This window comes from Abramis brama, assembly GCF_963993115.1.
Source record: "Abramis brama genome assembly, chromosome: 6".
NCBI classification, from domain to species: domain Eukaryota; kingdom Metazoa; phylum Chordata; class Actinopteri; order Cypriniformes; family Leuciscidae; genus Abramis; species Abramis brama.
This window is the reverse complement of record NC_139968.1, coordinates 22,949,732-22,963,679: the sequence shown is the minus strand read 5'-3', so window position 1 is coordinate 22,963,679 and position 13,948 is coordinate 22,949,732. Positions and strand designations below refer to the sequence as shown.

The window sequence follows — 13,948 nt, the reverse complement described above, 5'->3', positions numbered from 1 at the left end:
AAAACAAACTTTTTATAATTCAGAACGTCAACATTTTTTGAGAATAGCTTAACTGTTACTCAAAAAAGAAGTGTTAAAGGTTAATCTCTCAAGAAGTAAACTGCACAAGAGCATTTGCAAGAACTAATGCCCACAACGAGGGGGAAAAAACAATAGGTGTGTTGACTAATAAACACACCAATGAATAAATGTAATTCTTTCTTTAGTAGTTCAAATTGTTTCACAGACCAATGATGGTCAATGAGTAAAAGGTTTTCCCTTGATGACAAGTATGAAAGTATGTGTTCTGAAGAAGAGCAAAGGGGGATTTTGGCCTTCTGGGAAAAGCACTAATAACTGCACAGTAAAAACAAATCTGCTGTTTCCTGTTAGCATCCAGTGACTGACGTTTCCAAACTGTTTGAAGGCCAGAGCTAATCTATACCAGAAGCACTTACAGCACATCTCAGAAAGTAGGTATATGGCCTGTTCCATACATTTATAAAACCCTTGGCTAAAAGCATTGTGGGACTGCACTGAAGATCTCAGATTCAGAAAATGCAGGCCTCTTCACTATTCAGTGTACAGCCCTGAATCATTAGCCAACGAGAGTCCACTACAACAATGAGCATTTCTGTTCGATGAGGCCAAGGGTCACCCTGCCTTTCTTGTTGTCCATCATTATATATGCATGCATAACAGAATCTGCAGCTATGTGCTTGGACTGGGTGAACTTTAAGACTTTTGTGTTTCTGGGTCAGTGAATAGGAAGGACAGGGCCACTCAAATCTCATCTGGTGGCCACAAACAGCCAAGAGGATTGACTAGCCCAGAATACTAACTACATGGTAATAATAAATAATTTTGAGAATTTGTTTTAAAAGAAGAAGGACAGTGTTTTAGGAGAAGGCAATAATATCTCCATGGGAATTCCTTGTCATTTTAGGAAACAGCTTGGAGCCACAACTGGCATCTAAAGACCAGGACAGACCAAGTTAGACTTAGTTTTTTCAGCATGTTGAATCGGCGTCGGGCAGTCGGTGAGAGAGAGAACACTGATTGGCTTAGCGAATGAGTCAGTGCACAAGAATAAAAGCGAAAGTGATGAAAGTGAACAAAGTCAAGATGGTACAGATAGAAGGCTGTTTACATCATCTTACCTGAGCCATCAAATGCACAAATATTTTCATAATAACATGAGCCGATTGTAACGAAGATCGAGGAACGAAGTAATCAGCGTGATTGGTATTCAAAATGGTAAGCAAGCGCTTGTTTATCTGCAGTCCTAGTTTCAGTTTCTTTTTTAGACTATTGATATCTGCTGATATAGGCATATTTACTTACACGCAGGCGCAGAACACACACTCGCCTTAAGTGCTTTTGGTGTGTTCAAGCGCAGCTTTTTGTCCGAGATGCAGCCGAGGAAAGGCGACAACACAGTCAGCATTCATCGCCGCTAGTCGGCTTGGTGTGTCCCGGATCTTAGCAGGTGGTGAAATAACAGAACCACAGTCTCACAGGCACAAATCCACAACTTGCGTCTTGCATATAGTGTGACAGGAAACACAGACTCGCACTAAGTGTGGAGACTTATTTATTGGAAGGTTACTGTTGTGCACCATTACTCAACAAGAAGACCCCATTCACAACAAAATCTTCCCTTTGACTCATTCACAAATCAGACATAGCAGATTACCAGTCTAGAACCTGCCACAGAAGGGTTTCCTCATACTTAAGGGCACCCAGCCTTATGTATGGTGGTCAGCTCCTGTCCTTTGCAACAGTTTTGAACCGAGTCCAGAATTCAGTTCAAGAGAAGGGATTACATGAGTGCGCTGACCCCGGCTAGACTCCGTAATCCCAAACTAATAGACAGAGATGTCAACCGGTAGGAGCAATATAAATCTAACCCTGCTGCAATTATGAGCATCACGATATAGATGTCGGCTTCATGACTTGCAAAAAAAATGGCCATGCTGTTTTTCCACTTTCCCTGTTTATTTATCTGGGAAAAGAATATATTTCATGCAAAATCAGATTAGAACGCAATGTGCGATAAGAGAGGGAGAGGAAAGTGGGAGTCAATATACATAAGCTTAGTTTTGGAAACAACTGGCTTTTTTTTTTAAGGAGAACTACACATAGCCAAGTAAATTCCCATGTTGCAGATGAAGTGGATATGAGGCCGTCTTACCTGAAGGGAAGATATGAGGCATTGGAGCCTGAAATCAGGGCTCTGTAGGCTTCCTCTGGTGTTTTCTTCAGGTAAATCACCTGAAACAGGAACACGAAATGACATTAGTGCACTAGAAAAGCAGCTAAATGGTAATGCTTGGAATTCATTTTATAGACTTTAACACCAGCGTTAACTAAAACTAATAAAAATAGTTTCCTGTAATTGAAATAAAATCTAAATATTAGTTCCCAACTGCCTACTCATGCGTTTTTCCTATCCATGTCTGTACATGTTCAAATACACAAATGTACTTTCAGGAAAGTGATGTTTAGGCAGAATGTGTCACACAGATGAGATGCTGTGGCTCAGCACAATGGGGCCCTTCTTAAGTTGGGACGACTTGTCACGGCACAGTGCGGCAGTCACAAACACAGACTTGCTGAAGTGACGAGTTTTAGCGGTCATCTATTCCCTTCATCCATGCCAATCCCTCTTGACATCACAGAGAGAAAGAGCTCTATAATAAGATCTCTGCTCACTCCTTAAACATTTCTGTGGCTTGGTGTCAGAATGCAGCAGGGAAGTGCCAACAAGAAAAAGAAACGCATGTGAACCTCAATGCTGTCCAACATGCATAAAATACAGAAAAGGGGATAGTTCAGTCTAAAAAAAATTATGTAATTTACTGCCATACTCATTATTTTGGATGTGGAAGACAAATTAAGAAATTTTGAAGGTTGTGCTAATTGCTCTTTTCTATGCAAATACAATAAATGGAAACTAATTTTCGCGCTTCAAACATGCAAACAATAATTAAAATATTAAAATATTAAATATTCACTGAATATTTTCTATTCCATTTGCAAAATCATTCAGACTAATTTTATAAACTGCACCAATTGATTAATTGAAAAGATTTGACTCACAAGAATGATTTATTCACAAATCTGACATTTTGCTACTTGCAAATGTGATTTTCTGTAAATAACTACCGTATTTTCCGGAAAATAAGTCAAAATTGGACTGTTGAGATTTAAAAACAATTAAATAAATGGATAAGTTGCAGTGTCCAAATCACATTTTACTATTACATTCAGAAATACATGTAAAATAGTTTATAGTTACCCTGTAAATGTAACAATATTCAGAATAGAACAAGAATGAAAAACATAAGTATAAAAAAGAGATTTACTGAATGAAACAAACCTAAACGAGTGGGAAATGAAAAACAAAAAAAAATCCGGTAAAAATGTATAATATAATAATTATAATAATTAATAATTATAATATATTCATATATAGAATAGACCACTTTGTGATACTTTTTTGGCACTTCTTATAAAACTTGGTAGCCTTAGTCCTCATTTATTGTGATTGTATGGAAAAGAGCAACCTGCAGACTCTTCAAAATATCTTCTTTTTGTTCCACAGAAGGAAGTCAGTCACACAGGTTGGGAACAACGTAAATGCATATTTTTTGCATGAACTAATCTTAAGCTCTCCAGTACTTGACAACATAAAAGACAAACTAGGAGAGAGTTCAATTGACTGTTTGTGAAGGCTGTATTTGTTCAACAGGAGGCCAGAGCTGTATCATTTCTGAACAAGCTCATGAAATATGCACCAACAAACAATTAGCTGAACAGTTCAGGAGATTAAGTTCAGTCCCAAGAGAAGGGTCAGCACTTGTTTGTTTGTGTTGCGCCCTACTGTCCCATGTGACCCAGAGAAACGATGGAAGATCTTGGCCCCAGCTGTTCAACCAATAATCTCCTTCATATGATAAAACTGGGTCATCTACTGTAGGGCAGATCAGCAGCAAACATCTGCACTTGCCAGAAACGCACATCCCACACAAGCCTGGATCAATAAAAACCTACTTACAGAAGATTCACTGCAAGTAGAAAGACAATTTACATTGACAGCACATCCATGCACGCAAAGAGTGATAGGCAAGCCCACGCTGAGAAGAAACAACGGTTTTGTGCAGTTTGGAAATGATCACAGTAGTATATGAGAGAATCATCTAAAACATCCATCTTGAGCACATTACAGTAGAGAATCCGCATGATTTGACAGCAGTCTCCAGAGGTTGGGTTTTATGAAGGTAGCTAAAATGAGTTTCCATTTAAGACAACTAAATTAAGACCAGGATCAAGGTTCAGACTAAATTTAGACTGAAAGGGTAAATGTGACCATTCCTAGTAGACAGATTTTGAGGAAGTACACCAACTTTGAGAGGCATTTGCAAGATAATTAGAATTGCAAAGACCAGGTTTGCAAGGAAAGAAGAAAATATCCATTAGTTTTTGCATTAACATTCACAATCTTAATGATTAAATAGTGTCAATAATATATACATTTAATTTATTTAAAATAAATTCAAAATAAATAAAGAATTGGGGGGGATGGGGGGGGGGGGGATCACATTTTGGACACAATTAACAGCAGTGTGAATGTAGCTATATAGTCTCTGTAGATAGGGAACCAAAAAATATAAGTGAAAATAATATATACAAATATAACATCCAACACAGGATTTATGGTGGCATGCAGCCATTGCATCACAACAGTCCAAAATCAGATTATACAAAAAGCCAGATTATAACTCGTCATGGCCCTCGTCCAATGGGAAGCAAGGGAACATCAGATCCCCCCTCTTTGGATAGCCCAGGATAAGAAAAAAAAAAAAAAAAGGATGCTGATATTGTATAACACCATCACCCTTTTCAGTTCTCTATTATTTCAAATTACAGATCTAGAAGGAACAAGTTAACAGTGGCTTCTTTTGAAGGAAAGTATCTCTCATAACACTTCCTTTCCGTGTTGCCATTTAGGACTCATCAATATTCATGAGGAAAGAAGCGTTCTTATCTCCCAGGGCTTATGTCATTGTGAGACAGTAGCTGCTTTGTCAGTACAAATCAGCACAAATAAACTGAATATACTCGAGTAAGTGCATGCTATTAAAAAGAGGATTAAAATATCTGCAGAAAAATGGTGCCGTGACCCTTTAGAGAGCTCAGACACTGTGGAGTCATTTACATTATCAGAATGGCACTGACCCACATTATAGCTGGCAGCTGTGACTTTTACAAAGCTAACGGTGCCATCTAAGTAATAAATCTGCCCGGATCGAAGTCATTCCATGAGAGCGCTAGGAACAGGAAAAGTGGAGATGCCCAATGGCGCAATCGGCTGGCATCGCTTGTTCAATCATGGCGTTTCACAATGGCCACTGTGTACGTGGTGGGATAGATGAATGAATGCATTGGAACAGGACAAACTGGCACGCGAGTAAGTCAAGGACGTAGTCATTGTGCTGCCACAACACGGGGGATGTACCAGTCAGTCAGCAGTCTGTCGCTCTCTCTGAGGGGGAGGCTGGAATGAGGACACTGGCAAACATCCGAGAAGACTTCATACTACATACGAATTTGCTGTCGATGCTGTGATGTGGGAGGATTGTTGATTTTTTTGATGGAAACAGCTGAGCGGCTAATTTGCAGGGTCATGACAGATTCCGTCCTGGGCATGAATCCTCGAGACAGGCGAAAGTAATTAACGCCAGAGGAAGACAGGAGGACAGAAAGAGATGGGATACTCACAGCATAAGCACCAATGAGCACAGCAGCGTTAGCCCTTTTGCGCTGGTCAAAGCTGGTGTAGTGAACAATCCTCTTTCTGGTCAGTGTAAACGACTGGAAACAAAAAACAAATCCATTACACTGCAAGCAAAGTACAAGAAAACATTTCAAATATGCAATTTATTTTAGATGGCTTGCATTACATCAACTGTTCAATGTAGTTTAAATTACAGAAAAATGTATGAAAATGAATTACAAATTGCATAAGATAAATTAAAAAGATCAACAGTTACTTTCCAGTAAGTTTACATATAAAAACAACATTTACATCAATCATTAAAGTTTTCATTAAATGACATTTTAAAGAAACAGAACAAAAAAAAATCAATCATTCAACATGGTTTTCATTAAAACAGTATTTAGAAAGAAACTCAATATAAATTATATAAAGACTTCTTTAAAATGCTATTATAAAAAACAAAATTATCAATCACTGCATCAAACTTCTTTTTTGTTATGTGAACATGACGGAAAAAGAGAACTGCATCAAGCGTTAAACTTGTTGGTTTGTCTTAATTAAAAATTTAAATCTTGGTTAATGTAAAAGTCACTTCAAACCCATTTACAGTTAAAATGACTGGTTAGATGTTAGGGAAACAGGTTGTGAGAATCTCATTAGTGGATATCTCAGTACCAACAAATTCCACACACTTAAAAACACATTTTTTCCTGCTTAAACTAGCTTGAGGTGTATTCTGGATAACTCAATTGAGTGTCTTTAACATGAGGGAATTTGGAGACAGATGTTCCCACATCTGCCCCAGCTGCTGCAGTAACGCAAAGGGAGTTGCTGCAGGTGAGCCAAAATGTGCACGCGAGAGGCAGCGTGTAGCTACTAAAAAGCAACTCATGTACAGGCACACACCAAAAGCTTCAGAATAATCTGTGCTAGATCTGAGCTGAACTGAAAAGCCCTCAAAGCATCTGTTCCTGTGCCACTCCACATGCTGCAGAGTAAAACTTTGTCTGGGGTGGAATAACAGTGAAATCAAACTGCCGGGACAACAAATGAGGATTCAGACTTGTCCACCTACAATCCACCCCCAAAGAAAAAGAGATATACACCGAAGGCAAAACTAAGAAAAGGAATTTTCCAAAGCTCTATAAGCTGAGAGCTCAACCTTTTTAACAGGAGAACCTCTTTAAACCTCTTTTTCATCCAAGTTTAATCAATAACCAAGACAACACTGAAATTCCAAGTGAAGATCTAGAGGTCATCTTTTCTCACAGAGTCATAGTAACAGGGTTGAACTATTTAATCTTTTCAAGGTAAATCAATAAGCAAAACAATATTAAATGCAAACTAGTTTGGAAAGTGAAGATAGAGGTCTTCTTTTCTCAGAGTCATAGTAACAGGGTTGAAGCCTTTTATCTTTCCATGTTGAATCAATAAGCAAGACAACACTGAAAGTCAAGTGAAGATCTAGGAGGTCACGTTTTCTCACAGAGTCATAGTAACAGGGTTGAACCCTTTCATCTTTCCGAGGCAACTCAATAAGCAAAACAATATTGAATGCAAACTAGTTTGGAAAGTGAAAATATAGAGATAATCTTTTTAGAGTCATAGCAACAGGGTTGAAACCTTTCAAGTTAATTCGATAAGCAAAACAATATCGAATGTCAACTAGTTTGAAGATCTTTTTCCTTTCTCTAGCCATTCTCAAACAGGTCATCTGTTCTCACAGAGTTGAACCCTTTTTACTTTCCAGGCAAAACAAGGTTAACAATCACCCAGCAAGGTCATTTTCTTTTAAAATAGCAACATCCACATGCAGGAGGTGGTTATGCTAGTTTGAACAACTCAAAAACTCTCAAGATTGACAGCGTTTTGGTTTTTTTAATCAGATTGTGCATCAAAAACACCAACTTGAGATTTCAAAAGCTCTGCTCAGCAATGCTAGAAAGCTGATCTGATGAGAACCAGATATTACTAGAACAGATACTACCAAAGCTTCCCTTCTGCTACTATGTGGTTCCTGCAGCCTACAACCAATCATGCAGGCCCAAAACCAGTGACATTAGAAAAAAAAATGTTATCTCTAAGGAAACAACTTGTAAATTAGAAACAGGCAGAGACATTCACATGTGGTTGGATGGGTGTGGACGTAGTGAAAGTGGTTAGGAAGAAAACACATCATGCCTTTACCACGGGACTTTACCTTTAACATTCCACAACATGAACACATGAGAGAACTACACCTTGCCAGCTTCAGAAACACAGAACAAACACAAAGATAAAATGGTTGATTATTCAAACACCTTCCTTTACCTTAGACAGATGCTTAAAGAGGACAATGGACATGTCAGCAGAATCAATCTCTACATGGACACTATAAACTTCTTGTGTGCTTTGGGGCTTCGTCCTCTTTGCTGACCTCTCAATATAGGTTAATTGGAAACTAAAGTTGGCGTTGAGTCGAGTTAACCGTTTTATGTTCCTGAAAGCTGATGAAACTCAACAACTACATTTCTAAACTCTGCTAAAAGAGAAGAATATTGTATCTAAGTTCCAAAACCAACCGAGCTTCCTAACTAGACTGCACATCTAGACAAAGGTACTTTTTCCAAAAGGTAGGTGGTTGGAATGGACTACTGAAGACACATTAGACAAAATATATAAGGTATGGTAGAACCACAAATATCCTTAGTGAAGAAGGTAATAACAGAATGCATTTCGGAAAGTTAAAAAAACTAAGATAGCGAACAAAAGAAATGTTAATAATAAGTGCACTTATTGAATTCGAATGTTGAAAAATATTCTAATTTAAAAAAACAGAATATTGCTAGCAAACATTGTGCTGTTAGCTTAGCAAAACGCTCATGTAAATCGTTTTGAGAGGCACATTGAGGTTCCGCCTATGTAGTGTTCCAAATTAGTCACCATGGGGTTTCATTCCAGTTAAGATGCTACCTTAGAAGGTAGCTGCCTATGTAGGTAGTAGCAAGCAAGGCAGCTCACTAGGTTTTGGAAAGCAACTAGTAAAAACCCAAAGTAAGTACCTACTGCAACTTGCCCCCAACCTAACATCACCCTTTAAAAAGTGTCTATATTTGCAATCGAATGGAAAATTTGGGAGTTGATAGATTGGGAAGGATCCCATGCCCCTCCCCATCACAACTGATGCATGAAGAGCAGTCCTCGAACATCTAATCCTCCTCCATAAATCCTTAGGACAGGCATGAACCATATGGCAAGGCCAATGCCAGTGGCTGCTGCTAAAGTCTGGATACGGGAAAAAGGTCACGTCTAATCCCAACATTTGTTTGCATCTGATAGAAGCGAGGATCAGGCCTTAGAGATCAAGAATGGTTACATAACAAGAAACTCACTTTCTCAGCAGGCCGTGAGCACAGAGATCGATGAATACCTTGCTGATATCCTGTTAAGTTCCATGACAATTGCAAGAAAAAGTTGGACTTGAATAGTGAAACTTTGGCCTAGTGGATAAGTGGTGACCGGAAGGTGACTGTTTCAATCCCCAAAGTGAACAAGATCCACCACTGTGCAAGGCACTTAACTTAACCCTTGGCTACACTTTGTCAAGATTGTGAATGATTGTCCCTGAATGAAGATTGTCCCTGAATAGCATTTAGATAAAAGCGACAACTAAGGGGCTGTTTACACCTGGCCACTTCATGCGTTTTCTCAGATCGGATAGCTATCTGATCGTGAAGAGACCAGGTGTAAATGCCCTCCGAAACGCATTCGAGACGGATTTGAATCCGATCGCTCAAACCACTTCAGGAGGTGGTCTGGGCCGCATTCCAGACGAAACTGGACAAGTGTAAACGCATCTGGTTGTTGAAACCACATATGTAAATTGTACCTCACAAAAATGCTAAAAATAAACGTGTGAGAGCGTGTTATAGGCTATATGTAATGTTATAGCCAGATATGACGACGCTACTGGAACACGCATCACCGCAGATGAGAAGCTGAGCATATATTCATTAAGCCAACGTGCTTATCGTAAATCAAAGTGAAAGTAAGTCGCAGACGCTTAACACACAATCATCATCATTAAAAGTAAAGAAACGAAATGATCTTACCAGGGCTGTTGCCGCTCTCTTATTGCGGTCTTCGATTTTGAAATTTTAGCTGATGATCAATAAAATGCAGCTCATATCTGTTGCTTTCAGTGACGTGCACTCCATTAAATCTGCATATAGCGCGGGAATTGAAGATCGGATTTAAATCCGTTTCGCAAAATCACATTTATGTGACCAGGTGTAAATGGAATCGTTTTGATAAATCAGATAGCTATCCGATCTGAGAAAACGCATGAAGTGGCCAGGTGTAAACAGCCCCTAAATGACTACTTACTAAACCACTGGATAAAGACTGAACTTAAAGACTTGAAGTTTACTACTAAGACTACTAAGCAGTTTATTGGTGTATCGCAACGTGCCAATGTCCATCTGACATTAATTTAATTCAATGACTGGTTTTATATAGTATAATTGTGGATTAAAGGAATAGTTTGGGTTCAGTACAAGTCAAGTGCAACCGACAATGTTAATTACGACAAAAAGTAATTTCAACTTGTCCCTCTTTTCTTTAAAAAAAAAAAGCAAAAATGGAAGTGAGAAACTTAACTTTTGGCCAATTTTTGGAGCATTTAAAAGCAGAAATGTGAAGCTTTTGATTTTATCAAAGCACTTCTATTAATTGTTCTGTTAAAACCTGTCTTTTTTTTTAGCTGTAAAACAGTTTAAATCGTTTTTACAGTCATTGTAGGGTTTACTTGCTTTGTCATGGCAACAAAGTTGTAAAATTAGATAACTCCACACAGAAAAGGTTAGTGATTATTTTATATTAACACTTTATTTAGGGCTTGTTGTTGTTTAGGTCTTAACTATTGAAACAGTATTTTATTGTTTACAAATTCTCATTCATTTACATTGTAAGCTAGTTGTAATCTTTATTTTTTGCCCTCTCTTTTTTTTTTTTAAGAAGAAGAGTAGGGACAAATGGAAATCATTTTTTGTGGTAATCAGCATTACGCAAATGTACCAAACCAGAAATATTCCATAAAGAATAAATCTCTTCATAGCCTGAACTGCTGATCTGTATAAAGGCCCTGAGGCAAGAACATCCGGTGGTCTCAGGAGACACTCTCGGTCCACATTAAAATGCCAGGACAGGTGAGTCAAAGACTAAAAAAGACAGGAGGCACATGGCTAAAGACGCATGTGATATATCCTATTGAGTCTCTGGTCAAAGTCGCTTTTATTTAAAATGAGCACACGCGGTTTTGCCTTACAGACATGGCATAAAACGAGCTGATGACTTGATAAAGTGAGGGCTGAATGGAATGTTTTCTAACTGTAGCTGAAGTTCAATGCTGTATCATTAAGTTTAAATTCCCATCCCACATTACAAACAAAGGAAACGTCAGCACATCGGACAGCCCAAAATATCCACCGAAGGGGGTGTGAGTGCAAATTCCTCAGATTTTTTTCAATTGTTATAGCTACATACTGCACATTCTTCAGGAGGAACGTAATAAATCAAGCAGGTGTTTGACTCACCTTGAGCTTTTTGCTGAGTTTACAGCAGTATCTGTACAGCATTGCAAGGTTGAGGGGTCCAAAATCGGCATAAAAGCTAAAAAAAAAGAAAAGAAAAAAAAGAACAATATCATGAAACTTCATTGTTTAATGAAGAAAATAATTCATACATTTATTTGAGAAGCTAACTATGGCTCCGGCTAATGGGGCCCCGGGGCCTCTGACTGTACTCCATCTGGGGCCCAAACACCAAGAAACAAGCCACTGTAGGTGTTAAACTGACATAGATAGACAAAAAGTTGTTGTCTCTTTTGGATATGGTGAAATCATTCTTGTAATTTCAAACATAAATAATAAAGTTGTACTTTTTTGTATCTGGACATTATATTTTGCAATTATAAGAAGATGGGCCCTCAAAACAGACCATATTTCATCTTTAGAAGTCAGTCTCAAAAACTGTTTTCTGTCCAAATGATCTGTCCAAATGATGTGATGAACATCAGTTGCATTTTTCACTAATCCCGCCACATCCGGAAATTCTAAATTAAAGATTGACAGGTCCATTATGGAACACTGGAGATAAAAATGCAACTTAAGGATGCATTTGATTAAAGAGTTATGTAACAGACTGTGGAACCATTTCTCGCCTGCTGGGGGTTTTGGCTTTGAAAGATGACTGAGGGAGGGAAAACTCACTTTTCGTACACAAACTCCTCATCCGTGCTAAAGTAATGCGTATTTGCAGTGCTTTTCGGCTTACTCCTTAAGGTTGCAAAATAGAGTCGATCTGAAAAAAGAGAAAAAAATACACATGGTCAATTAAACAAGCTGGCACAGTTATAAAACAACTATTAATACTCTTCAGAGATAAGGTTTTATCATCGGATTATTGGCTTGGGCTTAATCGTGTGAAACAATGGACTTATCCAATGGACTGTAGCTTTAAATACATTAAAAAACGAGATGTGAATTATCACATTACTTGAACTTTAGTTATTCCAAAGTTATTTCTCACCAGATTTGACAAAAATAGGTATCTCCACAAATCTAATCCACATGGGTCATTAAATGAAGTGAGTGAATTTACATGTTACCAGATAAAGGTGTAAACTGCATTGTGCCAATTGACAAATTCAATATAAGTAACTTGTATGAAGCAGAATAACAGTGTTGACGGTTTTTAGCCATTTCGAGTCGTGCTTGAGGACACTACAAAGTGTTTATTAGTAATATACTATAATATTACAATACATATACATTTTCAATAATCAGCCTTTACAAAATCAAGTTAACAGGGTTGACTATTTAAGAATGTCCTCTATTAAAAAAAGATGAGACACTTGTCTTCAATGAGATGCTGTCATAATAAAGTTTTGAATTTCATTTTAGTAAAAAAGTTAAAATATTTGGAAATAGTGTTCATGGTAACAGGGTTGATGCATTACCTATATGAATTTATATATAAAAGTTAGTTAAAAACTAAAAAATATGTTTCAATAAAGCATTTTTCACGCAAATATTATATAAAATAAATAATTTGAAAACAAACAAATACATAATAAGTTAATAAGAAATATCTACAACAACACAGGAAAAGTTGGTGTCAGATAATGGTTTACACACACACCCATCTACATATCTGATGATGGCAACACAAATGAATCAAAGTTATTCAGAAAATCCTCTGAAGCTTATACTTACCTTTAATAAACTCCGAAGCACCTATTAAATCATAATCGTCAGCCATTTTAAATAAGGTTGTGAGTATCGCGGAATGTTTTAAGTTGTCTAGAGTCATCGACGGAGCGCGAGTGAGGCGCTGCTACTTCTAAAGGAAAAACAAACTAACGTAACTGCTGGTTTAAACTCCGTTTCCTCTCACCGATGCAACTTCTCTCTTAACTGATGATGGCGCAAATATTCCGAGTGGCTCAAGAACAAAAAAAACCCAATGAAATGTGTAAATAAGGCACTTGAATCTTGTGGCATTCTACCACGCGTAAAATGTGAAGAAAAAATCTGCAACTGTTAAAACAACTCAAGGTGCGTCATTTCGGCATCGCGAATCCCGCGTAAAAGTACGTGAATGATCAGCACTGGAGTCTTTTTTCTCTCGCGTGAGCCGTCAAACCAGCATTCGTCGTATTATATATCCGTTTTCGCTTCAAACTGGGCAGATACGAGTCGCGAGCCTTTGCATGGTAACTCTGCCCTGGTCATTAGGTGGAAATCTTTCCCTTGCCATGGTCGCGGACAGTCAAGAAAGATCTTAAAGAGACGTCACGTGGTGCGGCGCTGTCCAATCAGCTGCACGGAAGGCTGTTGCCTGGGTTAACTCTCAGTCGACCAATCAGAGGACAAGAAGTTGTTTTAGTCTCAAGCCCCTTTTACACAGATTCCGGAAAATACACTGATAATGTGTCCCGAGATCGGTTGTGAGAGACATCAACCTGCGAATTCACGTTGTGATTCAATCTCGCGTTGTTTTTTCAATGCTCTATCTATCTATCTATCTATCTATCTATCTATCTATCTATCTATCTATCTATCTATCTATCTATCTATCTATCTATCTATCTATCTGTCTGTCTGTCTGTCTATATCTATCTGTCTGTCTGTCTATCTATCTGTCTGT

General features: G+C 38.0%; 1 protein-coding gene across 3 annotated transcripts in view; it reads right to left on the bottom strand.

Moving 5' to 3' along the window:
• cdc14ab (cell division cycle 14Ab) overlaps positions 1-13,618 on the bottom strand; it is a 41,305-nt gene extending 27,687 nt beyond the window's left edge. For all 3 annotated transcript variants that reach the window (XM_084116512.1, XM_084116511.1, XM_084116513.1), the window contains exons 1-5: positions 13,015-13,618; positions 12,010-12,100; positions 11,335-11,410; positions 5,764-5,856; positions 2,174-2,253 (exon numbers count right to left, since the gene is read on the bottom strand). In XM_084116512.1, coding sequence (XP_083972638.1) covers positions 2,174-2,253; positions 5,764-5,856; positions 11,335-11,410; positions 12,010-12,100; positions 13,015-13,111 — 437 coding nt within the window. In that variant the 5' untranslated portion in view covers positions 13,112-13,618. The remainder of the gene's footprint in view (positions 1-2,173; positions 2,254-5,763; positions 5,857-11,334; positions 11,411-12,009; positions 12,101-13,014) is intronic.
• Positions 13,619-13,948: the final 330 nt, after the last annotated feature.